Source organism: Rhipicephalus sanguineus, chromosome 1, assembly GCF_013339695.2.
Source record: "Rhipicephalus sanguineus isolate Rsan-2018 chromosome 1, BIME_Rsan_1.4, whole genome shotgun sequence".
Taxonomy (NCBI): domain Eukaryota; kingdom Metazoa; phylum Arthropoda; class Arachnida; order Ixodida; family Ixodidae; genus Rhipicephalus; species Rhipicephalus sanguineus.
Genome location: NC_051176.1, coordinates 169,907,373 through 169,931,379, shown reverse-complemented (window position 1 = coordinate 169,931,379; position 24,007 = coordinate 169,907,373). Strand labels below are relative to the sequence as shown.

The 24,007-nt window shown below is 46.1% G+C and overlaps 1 protein-coding gene across 6 annotated transcripts in view; it reads left to right on the top strand.

Annotated features, from left to right (window-relative positions):
• LOC119402106 (protein SCAI) overlaps window positions 1-24,007 on the top strand; it is an 85,895-nt gene that overhangs the window by 9,595 nt on the left and 52,293 nt on the right. For 3 of the 6 annotated variants that reach the window (XM_037669230.2, XM_037669255.2, XM_037669239.2), the window contains exon 7: window positions 18,857-18,976. In XM_037669230.2, coding sequence (XP_037525158.1) covers window positions 18,857-18,976 — 120 coding nt within the window. Of the gene's footprint in view, window positions 1-18,838; window positions 18,977-24,007 lie in introns of all 6 variants that reach the window. The other 3 variants (XM_037669247.2, XM_037669216.2, XM_037669224.2) reach the window with 1 other exon arrangement.

The following is a 24,007-nucleotide window of genomic DNA, read 5'->3' as shown; positions in this document are numbered from 1 at the left end:
GCATGGATAGTACAGTGTTCATTACTATAATAATGTAGATATTGCCAGAAAACATGGCACATTTCTGGACTTGCACAAAATATGAAAGCTAATTATTTTTATGGCTGTGCTTGTATCAAATAATTGCAGTTGCTAGTGTTCTGCATATGATCTTCAGGACTCTATTTTATTCTAGTGAAGAGTGTTTCCTCAATATTGAAGTAATAGTCTGGTGTTTCACTGGTGAAACTAAGGCTTCAGGTTGTGTGGTTGCGACACAGCGTAACCCACCTTTATACACAAAAAAGAAAGAAAAATCTTTTTGTAGTGTGTCCATGTGTTACCACTTTTGGTTGTGACCAATTGTAACTTAAGCAATCGCTGCTTCATGCGACATGTCTTGCATTTTGCCAGTCAAAATTTGGAGCACTAATGGTGAAAATTTATTTAATGTCATCTGCCTACATTTTTGTTACATGTTTACTTGTCAAGAATTATTTCGATATGCCCACATGGCTAGCTACATTGTGATGCAGACTTGGGCAGTCATCTGGGAATCATTATTTTTAATCTGAATGTGAAAACCATACTTCCTTTTTTGTTCCTTTGGTGTTTGCATTTTTTTCCTTTTCATCTGAACCAGATTGCTATATTCTAAAATTGCAGTATTATTAGAGTTGCTGTTTACATGTTCGTGAGTCTCAAAGATTGTAAATGGCCTTGGCCTTTTTTAGTTTGCTGGTTTATAGAGACGGCATGTTTCAGGTGTAGATTTTCGTTGATACTGAATATTCCCCTAGTTTTTCTCAAGAGAACATGGATATCCTCAGTTGCGCACTTGCATGAAGTGTTCTTAATAAGCCCTTAGCTGCAAGGACTTAGGTCTTGTGTAAGTCAGATGCCTTACATCCTCTTTCTTCCTAGAGGCAACGCATGTGCTGGCTGCAAGGGCTGAGCCTTAGGCGGCTGCTGTTTGCGCTTGCCAGTGTGTTCTGTTGGGTCTGTATGTTACCCTTTTGCGTAGTACTCGTCTACAGTGCTTGCCTTAGTCCTCTTCTTGGAGGCACTTCAGTGGTCTGGCCCCTATGTGGTCTTGTCCTTTGCTCTCTCTCAATCACTCTCTCTCTTTCTCCATCTCTCCTTCAATTTCTTATCATTATTGTGCAGTACCACTTCTCTTTGCAATCTGTTCTTTCTTGTGAGTTTTCTGAGCAATATAACATTTGTCCATCACTTGCTGAGAAAGGAAGGTGAAACTTCATTAATAGCTGCATCTGCTTTGAATTGCAGCTGTTTTAGGATACAACTGCATCATGTGGTGCATCCATGGATACATGTAGAGTATAAATATTGAGCAGCAGTGTTAAGAACTAGCTTGCAAGCTGCATAACCTTAAAAACTGCATTGAAAAAGTAAGGTTCATAATATTTTCACTTGCAAACGCATTCAGCCTGTATTGTCATAGAAAATATATTTTTTGGGGGGGCGGGGGGCATCAAGTTGAAGTTTCAAAGTACTATGTTCCGTTTATGGTTGGGCATGTAGTGGGATTCAAAGGGATTGTTTGACATCAATTGTTATTAAATTTAACAGTGAGTTGTTTCAAATGTGGCGTGAGCTTACTGTGGCTAATTGTCAATGTCCTGCAATATCAAAATATGTTTTTTTTTATTAGGTTACATGTTGTTTTCGTGAATGTAAACAAAGACACAGATTTAAAGGACACGATACATTATCAGACTTTGTCTAACTGCTTTCAAAAATTACCATCGGAGGTTTTCAGCACTAAGTTCATGTAAACATATATTCTAAATATTTGCATTGACAAAACGAAAAAAAAATTGCATCTTTTGGGATTCTGATGATTTTCAATTCAATTGGCTTGGCTACATTATGTAGGTTTCTCCCTAAAGTAGATGTGAATGACGGCACATGAACATACGATTAGGGCATTTTTAGATTTGAGTCCCACTGAACATATAAGGAGGAATAAACTTTATTCATAATTTGTCAGTCTTGTCTCGTTGAGCGAGGCACTTAGTCCAGGGCTTCTGAAGCCTTGACAGCTGCGTGAGCCCATTTCACCAGGTTAGAGCTGAGAAACGCAGCCTCCCATTGGGACTAGATGGGGTTTAGGATCAGCAGGAACTGCAGAATTATATCAAGGTGCCGCTGTGTGCACAATGTTTGAATATGTCACAAGTGAGTGATCCTTGTGTGAATGTTCGATCATATACTGTTAGGATGTTTGATAAGGCTGCAACAGGGGCTAAGTGGTATTGTTTTCATAGCTACCCTCGCTACCAGGCAGGGTTGCTTTTGGGCAGATTTTAAAAGGAGCCAGAATTCAAGCCACAAGTAGTAGCCAAATGTAGCCATGTCATTTAATCTTAGTGCCATATTTGTAGCCAAATACACCAGTAGCAATATTATAAATAAATTTTTGAGTATTTAGCAAAAAATAATAACATTTTAGATTAGCATAAACAGAATAAAGAGCACAATTTTTCCCCTCATGCTTGGTCTTCCCGCTAGAGGTAAGGTGTAAGTGAATGAAATGTTACAAGTTCATTGCGCTTGCACAAGGCTTGTTTCGAATAGGTAAAATATTTGGCAAATCAATTTTGGCACATTCTAGCCAACAACTCAGTAGGAACTTCAAAGGTTGAAACTGTGTGTCCTTGAAGCCCTTTACCATACTCTGCTAGTATCACCATAAGACCAGTCCAGCTTCAAGTAGTGAAATTTGCTTGAAGATGAACAGTCCAGCTTAAGTTTGTTGTGGATCTCTGTTTTTGTCAAGTTCGCACAAGAGGAAATGTGCTCAGCACCAGCATTAGGAAGTGGTGCACAGCATCACCATAAATGGTGGGCAGCATCAGCAGCATGCTAGCCACACGTTTGTGCACAGCTTGAAATTCTATTGTGCCTGTGGATAGTTTGAAATGCTATTGTTTCATTATTGAGCTTGTGATCTCTTGTGAATGGCGCCTAATAAAATACAGAAGTATACGTGCCTTCTATAACTTGGTGCACTAAAGGATACGGCGCTATTGATGTTTATTTTATTTATTATTCTTTAATATAGGTGTAAAAATAGACAATCGGCAATGCAAGGAGAGAGAGAGAACACCGAATACATGGTATGCTACTACGTAGCTGAACATGGCAATCGAAGCACTCTGCGCAGATACAAGTTTCAGAAACGATTAGAAACAGCATAATTAAGAACATGATATGTAGGTGCACTTGTCAGCAATAAAATATGCAACTAACTGTAAGGATATATTTTTGTAACTAAAAAATAAAGAACGGAAAACATAAGTTGAAAAAAATTCGGCAGATCCCACGTACCGTGGGAGTCGATGTTATGCGAAGCATGCGGCGGGTAGGTGACTGTGGCGTAACCTTTTTTTACTGTGCGACACGTTACAAAATAACGCTAAAGATTTGTATAAATTTTATACGCACACTTATATATGTTGAAGAGCCGCATATGTGTTATATAACTAGTTGTTTACGGTTGTGTAACGCTGCCAATGGCAACGTGGGTATTACCAACGCCAGAAGCGGTAAGCTGATATGTAGTGCTTATACGCGTCCCGAGAACGCACGCACATTTCACGAACCCGTGTGCATGTGTGCAAGAGGTTCTTGACAGTTCTTGAACAAGGGCATCATCACCGTGATCAGTGAGCACCAGCAGCTGGTCACGACTTGTTATAGGATCCGGTCTTGATCGTGGTGACGAGGGGTCCATGTGTAGTGAAGTATGTGGTATAGTAGAGCTGTTGGAATTCATGGATGCCTCGGTCATTTCGTCGACAAATTGTCTGTCGACGGAGCCGGCGACATGTCGGAACCTGAAGCCACCCTTCGCGTTGGTGAGGTATAGGCCGTCGAGGCTGGTAGGCCTGGATAGTGCTACGTAGACCAACATCGGTGGATGGTGTTTGTCGTATTTGTAGACTACCTGGACGTATGTGGCCTACGTAGCCTAGTCTACAAAGCGGCTGTCAATCAATCTGGCATCATCCTCAGTCAGCATGAGGCCATCGCCCAGCCTCGTAAGAAATGAAGAGGACACTGCGTCGTTCTGGCGGACAAAGTGCACTTTACGGTGCGGTGATGTGGATAACATATGTAACTTTCGTTAATGTATTCCTCCGGGGTTGAGCAATTTTTAAATATAGCGTGCTGAATCATAGGAATACAAACGCAATGTTTATTAGACTGCTATAAAAGCGGAGCCAACACTGGAACTACAGACGTTAATCTGATGTGACGCCTGTATTGTAGGAGTAGATATCGTAGAAGTATCATGTAGTGTTTATTGCTTTCTTGTAAAATTAGATAGCCAGCACCACAACCACAATTGACGTTGCACCGTTATTACGCCTGCGTAGGCTGTTTTTCCAAACCGATTTATAGACCTGGCATGGCTTAGGGGTAGAATACCTGATTGCCACGCAGAATGCTTGGGTTCGATTCCTGCTGAGATCCTAATTTTCATTCTTTCCATTTGTTGAGTCATCGCTGCCGATGTTGCTTTTCCTTAACGCTCTAGCATTTAAGTTAACAATGTCTGTTCTCGCTGTTCCTGGGTATAGGGTAGATATAAACTGTCAATCACCTGTGGCGCATACCCGTACACCGCGGCCCGTGGTAAACGGGTATGTGCCACACGTGTCTAGTGGAAAGGGCTTGACGACGTACGCGACAAGATTTTAAAGTTATTCATGTCATGACCAGGCAGTCATATTCGTCACATCCTCTTACCCTCCCATGCAAATTTTGGTCTACACCAAGTTAAGGAGGCGATCATGAGAGTACCCAGACGTAGGCGGCTAGATAGATAGATAGATAGATACGTAGATAGAAACGCTCAAAGTGCCAGAGGTTCGCTAAGAAATGCTTCGCATTTAAAACAAAGCTCAGTAGTATGTGCACATCTGCAAAGTGAATATGCAGTTCGCATGCCTCGAGCTGCGCTTGAGAGATCACTTGATATTTTTTGTGCCGTTTCGTGGTGATGCCGCGATTTTGTTCAAGGCCATCTTCGGAGGAGACGTAAAGCTTTTGCCGTACAGGCAACATACGAGGGGCGTTCGTAAAGTTTGCATTATTGGCATGAAGAAAGGGAGACAAAGAGACAAAATTTTAGGGAAAGTCTATTCTTTTTCTACATAATCTTCTCCCAAAGTCACGCATTTCTGTCACCGATGCATGAGCTGAGGGTTCAGGAAGAGTTTCACTTAAGCAATGACTTCTTCGTTGTCCTAAAAATGTTTCCCGCGCAATGTGCTCTTGTGCGAGGGAAGAGGAAAAAGTCAGTTGGTGTGAGGTCAGGTGAACATGGTGGGTGAGACAAAATATCGTTACCTAAGGAGGGGGCATGGTGTTAGAATAGGTTAGGTATACCGACGTACCGCCTCCGCCACGCAGCCTCCTCGCCGAACATGGGGACGCGCTTCGCGTTTTTTCCGACAGGCTGCGCTGGGTGTATCAAGGCTTTAGGTCAGCCGCTTCAACGGGGGCCGCGTCGCTTACGAAGCTGCATTTGCGACAACTCTTCAACTGCTGGCCGTTCCTTTTTTATCAGGGTAACCGCACATATCAATCTGATTTGAAAGTACATGCACAACATCAAGAAATTCAGTGGCGGTAGCCAACAGATGGAAATACATAGGAAATATAGCCTCTGCGAACAGCGATAATGAGTTTACAGGTGAACACGAATTTCAAAAATATTTTAGCTTGTGCACAAATAAGGCCACCGTGGCAAATTAGTTGAGGCCACCGCGACAAACTGGGTTAATAATAACATCTGGTGTTTTACGTCCCAAAACCACGATATGATTAGGAGAGACGCCGTAGTGGAGGGCTCCGGAAATTTTGACCATCTGGTGTTCTTTAACGTGCACTGACATCGCACAGGCCTCTACCATTTCGCCTCTACCGAAATGCGACCGCCGCGGCCGGAATCGAACCCGCGATAACGGAACCCCGTGCCCACGACCTTCGGGTCAGCAGCCGAACACCTTAGCCACTGGTCCACTGTGGCGGACCCGAACTGGGTTAGTCAAAAAGAAAAAGGTATTCCCTGAAAAAGAAATCAGGGGTGAGGGGGGTTGACGTCTCTCTATATGGTGCTTGTAAGAAGAAAGCAACACATTTGACAATGGTAGGTTAGAAGTTCCTTTCATGGGTTGTCGTTGTGCATGCACCATATCGCATGGATTCAAGCAGCCGCCCACGGTGTTAGTTATTGTTCAGCCGCCTTTGAAATGTTTACATGTGCTGGCTGGCGCGTGTTAGTGAAGGTTAACGTCCGCTTACCGACCAATCCATCATGACTCACCATGTGCCATTCTGATTCTGCCTCTCGTTATTCGTCACAGACATGCTGTTTGTTGCAGTAGCAGAAGTAGAACTTTGTGCCCTGCTCTGGGTGCACAAACGTGAAATGGTCGTGCCCGCTTCCTTTTCAGCGTCCTAACCATTTGCTTTCCAGTTTTTCTTTCGGGAATGACAGGAATTGAGAGTGACACCATATTCCGTGACGTCACTGTCTGACCCGTTAAAACTAACACGCCAAACAAGACGAGGCCCCATTCGTGCACATACGTTCGCCAGTCGAAACGCCTGCCGCCTAAATGCTAGCCTATTTGAAATAGCTTATCCTTGTTCATAGTGTCCTTATTTACACAACTTATATTGTCCAGATGGGCAAGAAGTGCTCTTTGCCGCGATGCATCTAGGGCTACAAATCGTGCACGGAGAAAATTTGCTTTTTTGCTGCTCCGAAGGGTAGTGACCGCTTGAAAATGTGGCCACTGCTATTCCACGGAAAAATCGCGAGTTGCAAACAACAAATTTTTTTTGTGAAAAACATTTTGATGCGCGATTTGTCACCAAATCATGGGAAGCGCTATTTAAAAGGAAACGTTCTTGTGAGGAGACATTCTTTCGTATTGTCACGTGGTCGTGACGTCGACGAAGACAGCAGTCAGCACGTCCGAGATGAAACTGTTTATTTGGCCGAACTTGTGGCCGGGAAACTGAAGGTCAAACTACAGCAATACACTGATGGCGTCGAACAGAGCGTCGACCGTCGATCAACTGACAAGCGGTCAAGTGTGTCGGCTTTTATACAGGCGCTATCGAACTTTCCAGCGATATCGCTGGTGGCGGCGTTATCTCTCGACAAAGCTGGAACATTCGCGTGCGGCGCGCAATCTTAACAAAACGATCTACAATGATCGGGAAGCTTCGCGAACAATGTGGCGCGGTTTGCGCTGAGCGTTGCTGACAGTCTTGGGGGGGTGTAGCTTCAACTCATGAAACATAAGACACGCGGCAATGCCCCCCTCTGAAAAAGCATCGTCCCGATGCTTAAAAACAGAACATGAATACATGCAATACTAAAGAAAACTAATAAAGAAAGCAAACATCAGAGTCCTCTGGTGCGTTAACGTGCATAGTACGGTTTAAGGCGCACCACATGCACGACCTCGGGTCGAGCTCGGCGTTTCTGAGAGTTCGTGATTCCGTCCGGGACGACCTCGTAGTCAAGTGCGCCGAGACGTTGAAGTACCCTGTACGGTCCGAAGTATCGTCGCAGAAGCTTCTCGCTCAGTCCGCGTCGTCGTATTGGTGTCCAGACCCAGACACGGTCGCCGGGCTGGTACTCCACGAAGCGTCGTCGAAGATTGTAGCGATGGCTGTCGGTGTTCTGCTGGGTCTTGATGCGCAGGCGGGCGAGCTGTCGTGCTTCTTCGGCGCGCTGTAAGTAAGCGGCGACGTCGAGATTTTCTTCGTCGGTGACGTTCGGTAGCATGGCGTCGAGCGTCGTCGCTGGGCTCCTTTTGTAGACCAGCTTGTACGACGTCATCCGCGTCGTTTCTTGGACGGCCGTGTTGTAAGCGAAGGTCACGTACAGAAGGACGGCGTCCCACGTCTTGTGCTCAACGTCGACGTACATGGCCAGCATGTCGGCGATGGTCTTATTTAGACGCTCGGTGAGGCCATTGGTCTGCGGGTGGTAGGCGGTGGTGCGACGGTGGCTCGTCTCGCTGTATTTGAAGATCGCCTGAGTGAGATCCGCAGTAAAGGCGGTACCTCTGTCTGTGATGAGGACCTCTGGGGCGCCATGACGCAATACGATGTTCTCCACGAAGAACTTGGCTACCTCGGCCGCACTGCCTTTGGGCAAGGCCTTTGTCTCGGCGTAGCGGGTGAGGTAGTCAGTTGCTACGACGATCCACTTGTTGCCGGAAGTCGACGTCGGGAACGGCCCCAGTAGGTCCATCCCGATTAGCTGGAACGGCCGGTGAGGTGGTTCGATTGGCTGCAGAAGTCCCGCTGGCCTAGTCGGTGGTGTCTTCCGTCGCTGGCAATCTCGGCAAGTCTTAACGTAGTGGGTGACGTCGGCAGCAAGGCGTGGCCAGTAGTATTTTTCCTGTATTCTGCCGAGCGTGCGGGAAACACCGAGGTGTCCAGCCGTCGGGTCGTCGTGTAGGGCCTGGAGGACTTCTGGTCGCAATGATGAGGGCACGACAAGAAGGTAGTGGGCTCGAAGTGGCGAGAAGTTCTTCTTGAGGAGAACGCCGTTCCGCAAGAAAAACGACTGCAGTCCTCGCTTGAATACCTTCGGAACATCGGCGGTTTTGCACTCGAGGTACTCCATAAGGCCCCCAAGTTCCGCGTCGGCTCGTTGCCTTTCAGCGAAGTCATCGGCACTTATAGTTCCGAGGAAGCAGTCATCGTCGTCGTCTTGCGGCGGCGCGGCGACGGGGGCACGAGACAGGCAGTCGGCGTCAGAGTGTTTTCGTCCGGACTTGTACACGACGGTAATGTCGAATTCTTGCAGTCGTAGGCTCCACCGTGCAAGGCGACCTGAAGGGTCCTTCAAGTTAGCTAGCCAACACAAGGCGTGGTGGTCGCTCACAACTTTGAAGGGCCGGCCGTAGAAATAGGGGCGAAACTTCGATGTAGCCCAGATGATGGCCAGGCACTCCTTTTCTGTTGTGGAATAGTTGATTTCTGCCTTTGATAGCGACCGGCTAGCATAACTGATGACCCTTTCCAGCCCGTCAGTCTTCTGCACGAGGACGGCGCCGAGTCCTACGCAGCTTGCGTCGGTGTGGATTTCCGTATCGGCGTCTTCGTCGAAATGCGCTAGTATCGGAGGCATCTGAAGGCGTCGTTTAAGTTCTTGAAATGCTTCGATTTGCGCCGTTTCCCACTTGAATGGCACGTCGGTCTTCGTGAGGTGCGTTAGTGGCTCGGCTATGTGGAAAATTCCTTGACGAAGCGTCTGTAGTAGGCGCACAAGCCGAGAAAACGGCGTACGGCCTTCTTATCGGTGGGTGACGGGAAGGCAGCGATGGCAGCTGTTTTGCGCGGGTCCGGGCGAACACCATCTTTGCAGATCACGTGACCCAAAAACAAGAGCTCCTCGTACGCGAAGCGGCACTTTTCAGGCTTCAAGGTGAGTCCGGAGGTCCTGACTGCTTGAAGTACAGCTTCAAGGCGCCGAAGGTGTTCGTCGAAGTTTGAGGAAAACACAACGACGTCGTCCAAGTATACGAGGCACGTCTGCCACTTCAAGCCGGCCAGTACTGTATCCATAACGCGTTGAAATGTCGCAGGTGCCGAGCAAAGACCAAACGGCATGACCTTGAACTCGAACAGGCCGTCTGGTGTTATAAAGGCAGTCTTTTCTCGGTCTCTCTCGTCGACTTCGATTTGCCAGTAACCGGTCTTCAGGTCCATCGACGAAAAGTAGTTTGCGTTGTGTAATCGATCCAGGGCGTCGTCTATCCGGGGAAGGGGATACACGTCCTTCTTCGTCACTTTGTTCAGGCGGCGATAATCGACGCAAAAACGTAGAGTTCCATCCTTCTTCTTCACTAGCACCACGGGGGATGCCCATGGACTCTTCGACGGCTGGATGATGTCGTCGCGTAGCATTTCGTCGACCTTTTTCTTAACAGCCTCGCGTTTTCGCGTCGAAACTCGGTACGGGCTCTGACGGATTGGTCGGGCACCTTCTTCTGTTATGATGCGATGTTTCGCAACTGGGGTCTGTCGAATTCTTGACGACGACGAAAAGCAGTCCTTGAATTGCAGGAGCAGGGCTTGAAGCTGGTCTTGCTTATGCTTCGGGAGGCTCGGGTTCACGTCGAAATCTGTTTGGGGATCTCGATCCTTCGAAGCAGGTTCGGTAGCATCGAAGAAGGCGAAAGCATTGCTGGCGTCCACGAATTCGTCGATGTAGGCGACCGTCGTACCAATGTTTAGGTGCCTATACTCGTGGCTGAAGTTTGTCAGCACTACCTTTCCTTTGCCATCGCGCAGCTCGGCTATGCCTCTTGCGACGCAAATCTGGTGGTTCAGAAGCAGGTGCTGATCGCCCTCGACGACGCCTTCCAGGTCTGCTGATTTCTGAGTGCCGACAGAAATGATGACGCCGGAGCGAGGGGGAATGGTGACTTGGTCTTCCAGCAGATTCAAGGCGTGTTTTTCTGGCGGCGTGTACTGCGGTAGGGCTTTTTCTGTGGATAGTGTTATCGACTTGGATCTCAGATCGATGACTGCACCATGAAGGCTCAAGAAGTCCATACCAAGAATGACCTCTCTCGAGCAACGCTGCAGGACTACGAAGTTCGCGGGATAAATCCGGTTGTTAATGGTGAGTCTCGCTGTGCAGATTCCCTCCGGTGTTACTAGATGACCTCCAGCTTGATTTCGGGGCCTTCCCAGGCTGTCCTAACTTTCTTCAGCTTTGCGGCGAACGGTCCACTGATGACAGAATAGTCGGCTCTGGTGTCGACGAGAGCTGTGACGCTGTGCCCATCGATAAGGACATCGAGGTCGCTAGTTCGCCGTCTTGCATTGCAGTTAGGTCGTGGCGTCGGGTCACGGCTACGTCGGTTTGTTCCGCTGCTTCCCCGTTGCGTTGTCAGGTCCACTTCGGTCCGCGAGGCTTCGTCGTCAGGGCTCTGTCTGGTTCGCGTCGGGTCTTCAAGGTTTCGTCGTGGCGTCGTCGTCGGCGGCGGAGGATCTTCGATGTTTCGTCGTACAGCAACCGCACCTCCATCGGTTGCTGCCCTTAGTTTTCCGGATACGGGCTAGGCGACCGGCCCCGGAATGGGCCAGTGTACTGGCGGCGTTGGGGAGAGGCGTAGCGGCCTGGCGACGGCGATTGGGAAGGTCCTCGGGGGGTCCACTGCGCTCCTGCCAGATAGTCGGCGATGTCACGTGGTCGTTCACCCTGCTGCGGACGCGGCGCGTCGATGGCGAACCCGCGCAGTCCCATCCGTCGATACTGGCAGCGGCGGTAGGTGTGGCTGGCTTCTCCGCAGTGGTAGCAGAGTGGACGATGGTCGGGGGCGCGCCAAACGTCGGTCTTCCTCGGCGTGTATCGCTGGCCGGTTGGCGGGCGGTATGGCGTCGGTGGTGGCGGCGGTGGTGCCTGGCGGCGGAACTGCTGGGGCGGCGCGGCGTCTTGACGCGGGCGAGGAGGGGGGGCATTGCGTCGGGCTGCAGCAGCATAACTCATTGCTTGAAGCTGCGGCGGTGCCGGCTGAGGAACACCCAGTGACTCTTTGATTTCCTCGCGGACAATGTCTGCGATCGAATCCACCTGATGCTGCGGCGAAGGTAACAGCTTGCGCAACTCCTCCCGCACGATCGCTCGGATGGTTTCGCGCAAGTCGTCGGTGGCTAGTGAGTGCACTTCGGAATAGGTTGCAGACAGCGGCGAGCGGTTGTACTGTTTCGTCCGCATGTCCAGTGTCTTTTCAATAGTCGTAGCTTCGGTGAGGAATTCGGCGACCGTCGTGGGCGGGTTACGGACAAGTCCCGCGAAAAGTTCTTGTTTGACACCCCGCATGAGCAGGCGAACTTTTTTGTCTTCCGCCATCGCAGCGTCGGCCTGACGGAAAAGTCGAGTCATCTCTTCCGTGAAGATGGTGACGTTTTCGTTTGGCAGCTGCACCCGGGTCTCCAGCAAAGCAGCGGCCTTTTCCTTGCGGACGATGCTCGCGAAGGTATTGAGGAACGTCGTCCGAAAGAGGTCTCAGGATTGAAGGCTCGATTCATGGTTTTCGAACCACGTCTTCGCAGCGTCTTCTAAGTAGAAGTAGACGTGGCGCAGCTTCTCTTCAGTGTCCCAGTGGTTGAAAGCGGCGACTCGCTCGTACGTCTCCAGCCAGCTCTCCGGGTCTTCAAACGACGATCCACGGAAAGTTGGTGGCTCCCTTGGCTGTTGCATCACTACCGTTGTAGGTGGCAGGGGGTCTTTCATCGTCTCGGAGGTAGATGTGACGGTCTTCGGCTGCCTGGCGTTTTCGGGAAGGAGCCCGTACTATGGTTGTAGTCCCTTCTGCCGGCGGCTGGTTCGAGGATCTGGGTTGACCTTAGAGTCGTCTTCTTCGCGGCTTGGGCTTGGGTCAGCGCTCCGCGGTGGCGTCCGGATCATCAAGCAGCACCTCCACCAGATGTCACGTGGTCGTGACGTCGACGAAGACAGCAGTCAGCAAGTCCGAGATGAAACTGTTTATTTGGCCGAACTTGTGGCCGGGAAACTGAAGGTCAAACTACAGCAATACACTGATAGCGTCGAACAGAGCGTCGACCGTCGATCAACTGACAAGCGGTCAAGCGTGTCGGCTTTTATACAGGCGCTATCGAACTTTCCAGCGATATCGCTGGTGGCGGCGTTATCTCTCGACAAAGCTGGAACATTCGCGTGCGGCGCGCAATCTTAACAAAACGATCTACAATGATCGGGAAGCTTCGCGAACAATGTGGCGCGGTTTGCGCTGAGCGTTGCTGACAGTCTTGGGGGGTGTAGCTTCAACTCATGAAACATAAGACACGCGGCAGTATCATTTAGCCGCACCATGCAATACTCGAGCTAAAGCAGCTTTTTCAGGCAAAAATATGTAAAATTCGTAGATCGTGCCAATACTGTGATAAAATTCTTGGCGCACCATAACGTATATATCTTGCAGTATATTTATTTTGAATATGTTAAACAGCGCCTTTGTAGTCATCGGCCACAAGCTGTCGCCAACTTCATTGCATTCTCTTTCAATCCTGTATTTTCCGACGTGGGAGTGGCGCGTCACCTGCTAGTGCACGCCCCGAAAGACATAAATAGAGTTATTTTATTCCATTACATCAAAGCATCCGTCTTCTCGCAAATGTTTACAGAAATTGCAAATAAGCGGTTCGTAGTAAAATATTCTAAAGGCTCACTTGATCTCATATGCGAAATGCCCCTTAATATGACACCTGCTCTTTATATGATGCTGACCGCAAATACATTAATTAATCTTTCAAGGGCAAATGAAGGGTGAATTCAACACGCGTCACGCAACTGCAGATTTACATTTGTAGACAAATGCGGGCACGATCGCCTAGCCACGGTGTTGCCGAGGCCGAAGGTGGTGTTTATGAGCTTCACGCCGCATGCCGAACCGTCATGCATAAAACACTACTAAGTCTTTATATCTAACTTATGTATATGATATTACAATACCACACAATCCTCACAGGGCCTTGCGATATTGCCAAACACACTAAAACACCGAATGTTACAAGCGTCAGATTTGTGCTGCGTATAGCCAGGTGGCCACCGTCCCGCGCGCGCCTCCTTTCGGCAAGAAAGGGAAAGAGGCCCCCGATTTCTCCTCATTCCAATGCGCCGTCGCTCCACCTAAACTATTCTAACACCGTGGGAGGGGGCATGCGTCACTGTCACCTGTGTTGAGTGAGCTGGACTTTCCCAATGGGCGCTGCCGTTTTTGTTTTGCCGCCCTAGCGGCGTTGCTCAGCATTATATAGAACGGAAGTTTTATATTACACCAAAACTAGACAGATTCCCATTCTGTAAGCCTTTTATAAATATGAACCCTATGACCTCCCCTTGTATGTTGCCACTAAGCAACATCAGGCAAAGCGTTAGTGGCAAGTTTTACCCCAAGCGACCTCTGGCTCCTTGTGGAATATGTACTGGCAATTCTCATCAAATGCGAAACTGGCATCACAGTTTACCTGTGTGATGCCACTGCAACCAGGAATTTTCCATTTGTATTGCTCTTATGACCATTCTTTCAAAAGAAAGTCAGCCACATGCCAAACTTCTTCCTTGTCTTCTATTCACGCTCTGATTCGACAAAGAACGCTTTCTGCCTGTCAGTGTTGGCCAAGATCAAATGTGTTACGTGAAGAAATATGAATTCTGAATCCAATTTGAGTTTTTTTTTACTAGGGGAAAGTGGCAGAAAACATACTAGCCATGTACAAATTTTTTGTGCGTCTGGCTTCTGCCCTTAGCACACCTAACGTTATGGATGACTAGGGTAACTAGCTAAGTGAGCTGCACAAAGGTGCAAGGTGTGACTGTACTAATTAAATAATTAGGAATTGATAGTATTGATGGGCTTTAATAAATATAAAAGACTGAGTAAAAGGAAATAATGGTGTTGTGCCATTGTCAGCAGCTAAATTGAACTTTAAGAAAGAAGTTGCAGGGAAAACTGTGAAGGTTGGAAAGAGATGGCAGGAGATCTTACACGTGGTAGTAGGGGAGCCACTGCGGGCAGAAAGCTTGGAATAAAATTACGGAGGCGCCACACTTGTCATCACTACCCCTGCCCTCTAGTTAGGAATAGCTTTTGCACACATATCCTCCCCTTTGAAGCTCGAATCAATGGTAAATATTAACGGAAGAGTAAAAATTACCTTAGCGCTGGAGTTATCCATTGCATTGTGAATTTTTTCTTTGACTAAGGATATAACAGGGAATTCCAATGTAGTTTTCAGTTTTGGCCAAGCTTTCTTTTCTTTCTGGAAGCAGCTTATGTCTACAGTTAGTCTTGTAGCAGGGGAAGCTTGCAGGCAATGTTCTAACTGTTGCATGTCAGTTGCTGTGAAAATTAAAAAAAGAAAAAGAAACAAACATTAGTCTTGCCTGACAAGCTTGATTAACCACTGTTTCTAGTTTGTTGCTGGCCACACACTTAAACAATTTTTTTTTTTCTGAAAGTTTTATGTAGGATCATTGGCTAAGATGTTCCAGTGAAGTTCTTAAGGAGCACACATTATTTGAGGGGGCTAGTATGTTATAATTTAACCTTGCACCATGGTCCTCACAGCTGCCATTCTGTTGTAGCCCATGCTGTTGTCAGCAGTTCTAGGGATCAGCACTATCTACACTTGGAAGGTTAAAAGCTCATAATAAAATTTTTGTGACTGCTAATTGCTACTTATTGACATTTTGATGGTAAGCTCTGGGAATACAGTGCACTTTGTAAAGTGAAAAAAGGTAAATTTCGGAAAGCATCTGCCGAATTTTTTTAGAAGAACTCAGCAAGTTGGACAAGCAACATGTAGATGTGAGTGAACTTGATTATTATGACTGTATTTATTTGTGCTGTTAGTATCTTGTGAACTCAATTTTTTATTGAGGTAAAGTCGTAAGTGCCTTATCAGACACTGGCCTTGAAAACATTACGTGCAGCCCAAAAACTAGCGTAAGTTTGCACACAGTGAGGAATAAAAACCATGGTTTGAGTCAGAATTGAACCCAGGCACTCTGCATGGCAGTAAAGCTTCTACCACACAGTGACGCCACCGCTTGAAACTTTTTCGGAAAAAGACCTCATACGGATGTCGTGCAAGTCGAGGTGTCATGTTAACAGATGTAATATTGCATGTCAGAAGCATAGAATTGCACGAGGTGTCACACCATGTGAATTGTGTAACGAGTGGGTGATTGAAAGCTGCCCACTCGTTAGAAAGGGTTCAGCTATAATTCATTATCATCATCATCAGCCACAGCATCAACACAGTACGCAGCTACGTCGGTACACATGCTGTCTTACAGACGCATAGTGGGTACTTTGCTACTTCATAAAATGATGAATTATGGTGTAATGGGTACTTAAAGTAAAAGCATGACTGTGTGTGTATATGATGATAATCAAAGCAAATTGAGTGAATAGTGAGTTAATTAGTGAAAGTTGCATTAGTGATAGTTAATTAGGGAACGTTGGACGTTGATACACAGTGCACACAATATAGCCAGACTGGATGGCTTTCACCTTGGAGTCATCATGGGCAAATGCATAAGTGATCCTGCAAGTTGTCAAAATTTGTCATTTTGTGGCCATTCCTATCCAGCATTTCAGGACTAACATGTGCTTAAAAAGCCATGTGTTCTATAGAATGACATCCATGCAGAATTTTCTTTTCATGATTGCATCTCTAACCCCTTCAGGCACTTTATACGAATTTGTGTACACAGCTTCTTGCTAGTTGTGTCAACTAGTGTCCAGGACACACCAAGATACATTGAGCTTTGGGTGGATTAAACCTCCTGCGTAATGAATTTGCCTTGTTATAACTTTATTTTGCTGCATATCTCTGCAGATTATCACTTTGCTCAAAACACTACCATGTTCAACTGATCAACTGAAGTGCTGCTTTTCAGGAGCCATAATTTTTGTTTGCCTGAAATGACTAACAGATGACAAGTTTCACTGGTATTTAACCCTTTAATGCCTGAATTATGAAAGCGCCGAAGAAAAAAATTTGTTTTTCATTTTTCAGCTTTAAATAGCACCCTTAACTTAAATCAGCAGTTGTATTATCCAAAATGCAACGTTAATGCATACTTTTAGGTATGTCGCGAATTCGCGACAACCGGCACTTAAGCCAATAGTAGCTCAATATGTTCAATGCAACGCAAGTACGGCATCGCCGCATCAATGAAGCGTAACTTGGCGTCGTCATTTTTGGTAAATGCAAGTTTGACATTATTTCCTCCTACCAATCACGTGACATCGTGTCGGCCACCCTGTGTGCCCTAGACTCCGCCGCCCGGTATAGCCGACTTCTTGGAAGCCGACAGAATGACATGAGTGTGACGGCACCGAGAAATAGATCTAGCTCACCACGAGACAGAGCCAGTCCTTTGTTCGGATTTTTCTGCGTCGCGAACAGATTGCTCTGCTGAACGATGTGTGGTGTGAAGGTGTCATAAAAATTCCTTGAAATATTCAATATAGGAGCTCGGACAGTGTCACATTGAGGATGAGCTGTTTTCCAGTGTGGCACTTCCCGCTGTTCTTGACAGTCTTTTTTTTTCAACCGCACTGCATGTTTTGAAGAGGCACTAGCTTGGCTGGTCTACCACATCTTCGTCTTCATCCTCACTGCTCGATGAAGACACTCGTGCTTGTGCATGAGGATCGACATCGTCGTCTTCGCTGTCATTGAGACAAATGTCGTCACTTTTATCTTCAGGTGGCAAGCGCCTGCGAAGCCTTTTTTCGCCATAAAATGAGCGGAAGTCCATCATGAACTTGTCATACCAGCAGTCATCACTGACTGACTCAAATGCCGGATGTCGCGAATTCGCGACATACCACAGAAGCGAGGATTGCGCAGGAAATAACGTACTTCAAAACAACGTAACATGTCGTGTGCAATCTCTTGTAGGCGTGCACATCGCAAAAATTTTATAGGAGATGGAACTTACGTTCTCACGCAGAAAACAACGAAGAAGTGAGAGCTGTTGCACGTGCTTCGCGCTCTCCGGCAACTGATACACAACACTGGGTTCCAGCTTGCAATACCTTACATGCAATGGCGCTAGATGTCTCGTGCTGAAAGCTACGTTCGCCGCAAATACGTGACGTCCGCCGGTGAAGGCATCAACGCGTTTCATCTGTTAATTAATCGGCGTTTTTCGGTATGTCGCGAATTCGCGACAACCGGCAGTAAAGGGTTAAAGCCTGAAATTGGATTTTTTTTTGCAAAATTAGAACGTGACTGGCTTCAGAATAAATAGACCTTTGATTATGCTCCAATTAGGATGAATTACTGAAAAAGGCAAAAATCAGTGCATTACCACTGTTCCTTTGTTGCAATAGAATATCGAGTGCTTTGGCATTAAGTTTTGCAAATTTGACGCATTCACAGGCAGTCAGTCATAATTCACGCCTGAAGGGATTAAGTATGTGTACAGGGCTCACAGATTGAAGCGCGAAAATTTAGGGCTAAGTAATGCACATACTTTCGTTCCCAGCATCTTCAATTCGTGTCGTATTGGTGTAATTTTGACTCGAACACCTACATCACAGCCTACATTACCTTTAACGGCCAGCTTTGTAGCAGCATGACGCTATGATAAATATCTCATAGAAGTTGTTATACTAAAAAAAAAAACTGATGCCGTGTTTCAATCTGTGAAGACTGTACACATAATATACATTACTTTTTAGCACAGTGCACTTCACTGGCTCTTTTTAGGTTGTCCTCTCCTTCCTACGTCAGAACCCAAAGCAAGCAGTGAAACTATGTTGGCTATCATGTTATGTGCAGGGCATAAGATACCTATATAGTAATATTACTCACACATGTCTACCGAGTAATCACAGAGTTCAGATATATACGTGCTATCATAGCTGCTTGCTGCCCCATATGCGTTCACTTCATTTTTTTATGCAGCGTAAAAACTGAAAACTTGCTTTTCTTTCTCAGAGATAATGAATTGAATACTGTTATTTCTTATAATGCTGAATAGGGCTGAAACATTGTTTTTTTCTGTTTGCTAATTAAATCACCACAAACTGTGCATGCTTTGCACTTCCATATGTGGTGTGTGTAGTGGGAACTTGTACACTGTTTGACTTGTCGGGCACATATCCGGATGTAGTGCGACTTAGTTCAGTGACTATCTGAGAGAGGGAGAGAGAAAGAAGTGGATTGAGAGGGAGAGAAATAGGAAGAATGCTGCAGAAGGGTAACACGAGGCTTCTCTCCTGGTGTTGATGCCAAGATGGCGGACCCTCCCCAGGTGAAGTTCAGCGAGCTGACGCTGGACATGTTCCGGATGCTGCAAACATTGGAGCGGGAACCACAAGAAGATACAACACAGCTCTATGATGCTTCACCTGCTCCTGGAAGGGTACCTTTTGTACGTGGGTCCAATTATTTCCATTTTTAAGCAACTTCTTTTCCTCACTTTGAGATGCAAGTTAAAAAGTTGCACATCTTTGGTGTTATGCTCAATTTATGGATTTCCTGTGGCACATGAAATGCTGTGTTATGAAGTCACTTAATGTGAATCATTTTTCATTAACGGATTTCAACACAGTTAAGTAATGTTATAAATGTGGAATTATTATCTCAAAAATGTCCAGCAGTGTGCAGGTGCAGTATAGCTGCACCAGAGTGCAAGTCACCGGAACCATGAAAACACATCGTATTGCACCAAAGCTGCTTCAAAATGCTGAGCACTATTGTCAAGGGTTCATGTTCAGCCCAGTTTCAGAGACGCACTCAAGTACGTGGCCAGGATTTTGTAAAATTCCTTTACAGGATCTTGGCAGTCACTGCAGTTGCCAAGTATCGCGCCATTCCAGCTTGCATTCTGCTGAAAATTGTGTGTGATAACGTGCACACATGTTCATATTTTATTAGTGATTTATGGGCTGCATATCTTCACCCTACTTATCCCATGAATACCTACTAGTTGAGGGGTAGCAAAAGCTTGCTTTGTCACCCGGCGTCACCTGGCGTTGTCACCCCTTAGTAGTTCTCTTATGCTCTTCATACAACTATTAAAACTTATTCAATGTATTTATATGATTAGTGTGCACCTTTTTTGCTTACAGCAGCACAAGTGCACATTGTGAAATGTAAATGTAAAAACATTTGAATGCACTGTGTGGGTCACCTTTGAGAAACATGGTAGTAGCAGTGGGTCATAATTATGTCTAATGACATACAGTTTAGTCACAAGTGTCCATATTGTAAAAGTGTTACTGCTTTTACAATTAGAATTTTCTTTGCCTCGTTCTTTAGTACTAGTGTCAAGAGGACCATGAAGAGATTAAAATAACTGTAGTCCATTTGATGCAGCTAGGTAGCATATTGACCCCTGGCTTTGTGTATATAATCAGCTTTTTATGTTGAGCAGTGCTGCTTGTGCAGGTGTTTCCACTGTATTATCGCCATGTTGCAAGGCTGTGTGTCCTAATCGTATTGCACATTTCACAGAATATACCCTACATAGTCCATTTGTCACCATATGCGTTAGTAGTCATGTTACCCCCTTACACTATGGTTCAATGGGGAGCTTTTAAGATGCAGTAAATAAATAGATGGGAAGCTTGCTGCAACACAGCTGCAATAAACGTGCAAACCCCTGAATCACTTCAAGCTTGAAGGCCTAAGTAGGGGTTTCTCGATTTCAATTTTCACCATATAGGTGCTACGTTTTCCTTCGACTCTCTCGTGGCCCCGTACGTTGCTTTCTCAGCGTTATTTGCACATCTCCTGGAATCCAGTTTTTCTGAATAACACGTTTCACACAGTTGCGCAGTAGTACGAGAGACGACACAAGTGTTCCTTTGCTTGTCCTGCATGACAGCATGGTTACTTGCAAGCAAGAGAAACTTGCTTCCTCCTCTTGAGCTTTTGAACATTGTTGGTGGACTCTCTGTAAGATTGACTTGTGAATGTCTTAGATGGGGTCATTTCGCATAGGTGAGCATGGCTCTCTCAGCATCCCAGCATGGCAAGTCGAGCTTCCTTGATTCTGAAGCTTGTTCCAGCAGCGTGCTATAATCAAACTGTGTCCTTTGTTCCCAGAGCTCCTAGAGTGCTTGAAATTTCACATTTGGCTACCCAATGTGAAGCTTTTCGAACATTGAACAAAACTGAACAGCTTGGCTTGATTCAAGACAACATTTGTTTGAACTGAACAAGACTAGGCCAAGCGGGAATTTTAGTTTCTGGTGTTAGTAGGTGCGCCTTCTTATGAGTAAGACTATAGTTTCTGTGGCGTGTTTCGAGTTCTTGACATGCTATGCCTTCTTGAAATTTTTTGTGACATTCCTCGACACCAAAGCCACATGATCTGCGTACTGAGTGACCAAGGCTTTGCGCAAATAGCTTTTCTATGTTTTTGACTCATGGAGTTGCAATTCTAGGAGCCGGGCAGCCGCAGTCCACGAGTGCTGTTATGGGCTGTCTGGTATTTCGGCTTGGCATTGGGCACTTCGGCACCATTTTCAGCGGCGGGGGCCATCCGTTCATCTGCTCCCTGCTGCTGTGCCCAAACTACTTCCAAGCCACTTCTGGCAATGGAAATGCCTGTTATTGGCACAGCAGCATTCATTGGCTTCCTGTGTCGAGCTCATAACTGTTGACAGCAAGGATAGGAGCCAGCAGTCACCAATGTCTTCCCTGGCAGGAAGGCATAAAGATGAGAGTGACACTTGCTTGTGCATACTAGCACGTTGCCTTACGGAATCCTGGCCCGAAGTCGTTTCATCAAGTTTGCAGACAAGCCCCTTGGGGAATGGCTGCAGTACACGTGACGTCCAGTGAGCAGCAAACACCGGCTATGTATACCATCCACATTCCCAGCTCAGGTGTTATGGACAAGAGGGCATGGGATTTCTTTAATGCAGCCACTACCACATGTGCTACTTCTTGTTTGTGGATCATGTAGATTTTAGACTTCGTGTGTTTTCGCCTGAGTATGTAGCCATTTAAAGTTGGGGAGGATATGAGGATGCTCACCACTTTCGTGCCCCCTGTGTTGTTTTCTCTGCATTGCTCATGCACCTCCTGTAACCTGGTTTCCTCATATAGCACATAGAGTACAGTTGTGCAGTTGTGCAAGAGATAATGTGAATGTTCTTGTGAGGGTGCCATCTGGCTGCTTGGATACTCGAATGCAAAAGAAGCTTGCACTCTCCTCTTCGGCTTGGGGATGATGTTGTGCATGGTCAGTTTGCATACTTGTTGGTGACTTCATGGGACCACCAGGTGGATGCCATTATGTTCATTCAGATATGCCTCCATTCATGAGTATTCACTCGGGAACTACTTGGGTGCTGCATAGGTGAACATTACTCACTTGACATGCCGTCATGGTGACTTGAACTGTCCCAGTTCTGCACCGTGTTCGATTGGTGTGCTACATTCGTTGTTCATTGGCTTGTGGGCTTACTGTATAAAAGGAGCAGTAAGTGCCCTTTTGTTTGTTTGTATACTAGGTATTGTAGCATTCATTCTATACAGCCCTCATACAGAAAATAGGGCATAGGTACGCGTACGAAGGCTCTTGCATGTGTAAAAAACATCACACGGACACAGAACTTTCTTTTATTTGCAGTAACCAAGTTTCGTGAGTGAGCATTGCTAGCACATAACTATCAATAAAATTACTGAAATGCAAGTGCGTGGGCTGCAGCAAGCGAGGAAAAAATGAAGCATTTCGGCCACCGGCATTGTTGTCAAAATTAACTTCAAAAAGATTTTTTTTCTAGAATAGAATAGAAATGCACCAGTAGCATTTTATTCCATCTTGCAGTGCACTGCAATTATCCTTTTAATATGTGTGGTTGAGTTCCAGTGACAGAATAATACTGAAGAGGTGCTGCGTCATTGGGCTAGTACTAGCATGTCTTGCTGGAGTCCCTGCTTGTGTCCTACATTTACCTTCGTTTCTCTAACTAGTACTACAGCCAATAATAATTGGGTTTTAGACTTCTTCAGGCATTCCTACATCACTGTAACATAAATTTTTATTTCTCTTTAGTTTTCCTTCAAGCTATAAATATAAGATGCTTACCGGGGGAAGTAGTATGCATGAAAGAACTCGTACCAGCCCTAACTATGTTGATAATGTTTCGCGAAATACCATGTTGACTGTGGTTGGTTAATAACACATGCATTGACACCCGTCATGGTGGTCTAGTGGTTATGGTGCTCAACTGCTGAGCTGAAGGTAGCGGGATCGAATCCCGGCCACGGTGGCCGCATTTTTGATAGAGGCGAAAATGCTTCAGGCCCGTGTACTTAAATTTAGGTGAACGTTAAAGAACCCCAGGTTGTTGGAATTTCTGGAGCCCTCTGCGACGGTGTCCCTCATAATCACATTATGGTTTTGGGACGTTAAACCCCAGCAATTATTATACATGCATTGACGGTGCTGATAAGGAGCTTGAATGCAGTGGCAAGTGCACCCATTCACTTGCAGCGGGAATGCTGAGGCACTGTGTGTCATGCCACATTCCTTTTAACAAACGGACGTTTCTTCGTCAAGGCACTTGCTGCCTTGACGAAGAAAAGTCCACTTGTCGAACTGTTGGCTCCAGCAACATTCCCTGTTTAAATGATCTCTCATCACTTCAAGCATCCATCTTCCCATCAACGTCTGCCTTTTCTTGGATGCCACATTCCTTGGGAAACAAAAGTACACGTAATCATTACTAATGGTTGCAAGCATTTGGGATATAAAGCATTTTCAGAAAAGTTGTGGCTGCAGTTATAGGAGGAATGCCTGTGGTGCATAATGCGACACTATAGCTTTGCCCAAATACAGTTATATGTGCAAGGTTTTATGGCCATGGCGGGCATCACCTAGTACCTGTCAATGCACAGTATGTCGATATTCCCCTAGAATATGCCAGAGCTGCACCGGAGAGCCTGAGCATTGTGCAGGGGAAGAAAATGCTACTACCCACTGTTTGTTCGGGGGGGGGGGGGTTATGGTTCAGAATGTTAGTTGCCCTTAGATGATTTATCAGAATGACACTTTTGTCACTGAAACTGCCGCTGCCATTTTGACCAATCATGTGAGGGCGAGTGAACGGTTCGGTTTGCGAACAATGCATGATTCCATCAAAAAGTTTCAGTTTGTGTTCTGGCATGTTTCTGCAATATGCAGCAGGCAAAAATGGGAATTTTTGCTTATAGTAACTGCCTCACACCTTTGTATTCAAATACCAAGAGTCTTTCTCAATTTAAATGTCTGGGGCAGTGATGGGACCCACAATGCTCTTTGAGTTATCTGGTAATTCAAACTATTAGAACTAGAATTACTTGAACTTCACTGTATGTCAAGAATGACTGCTGTAGTTTAACGCAAGATGAAAAGGCTAGAGTAAAATTTGTGATAAGTTACTTCATTAAGCTGTTCTAAGTTTAA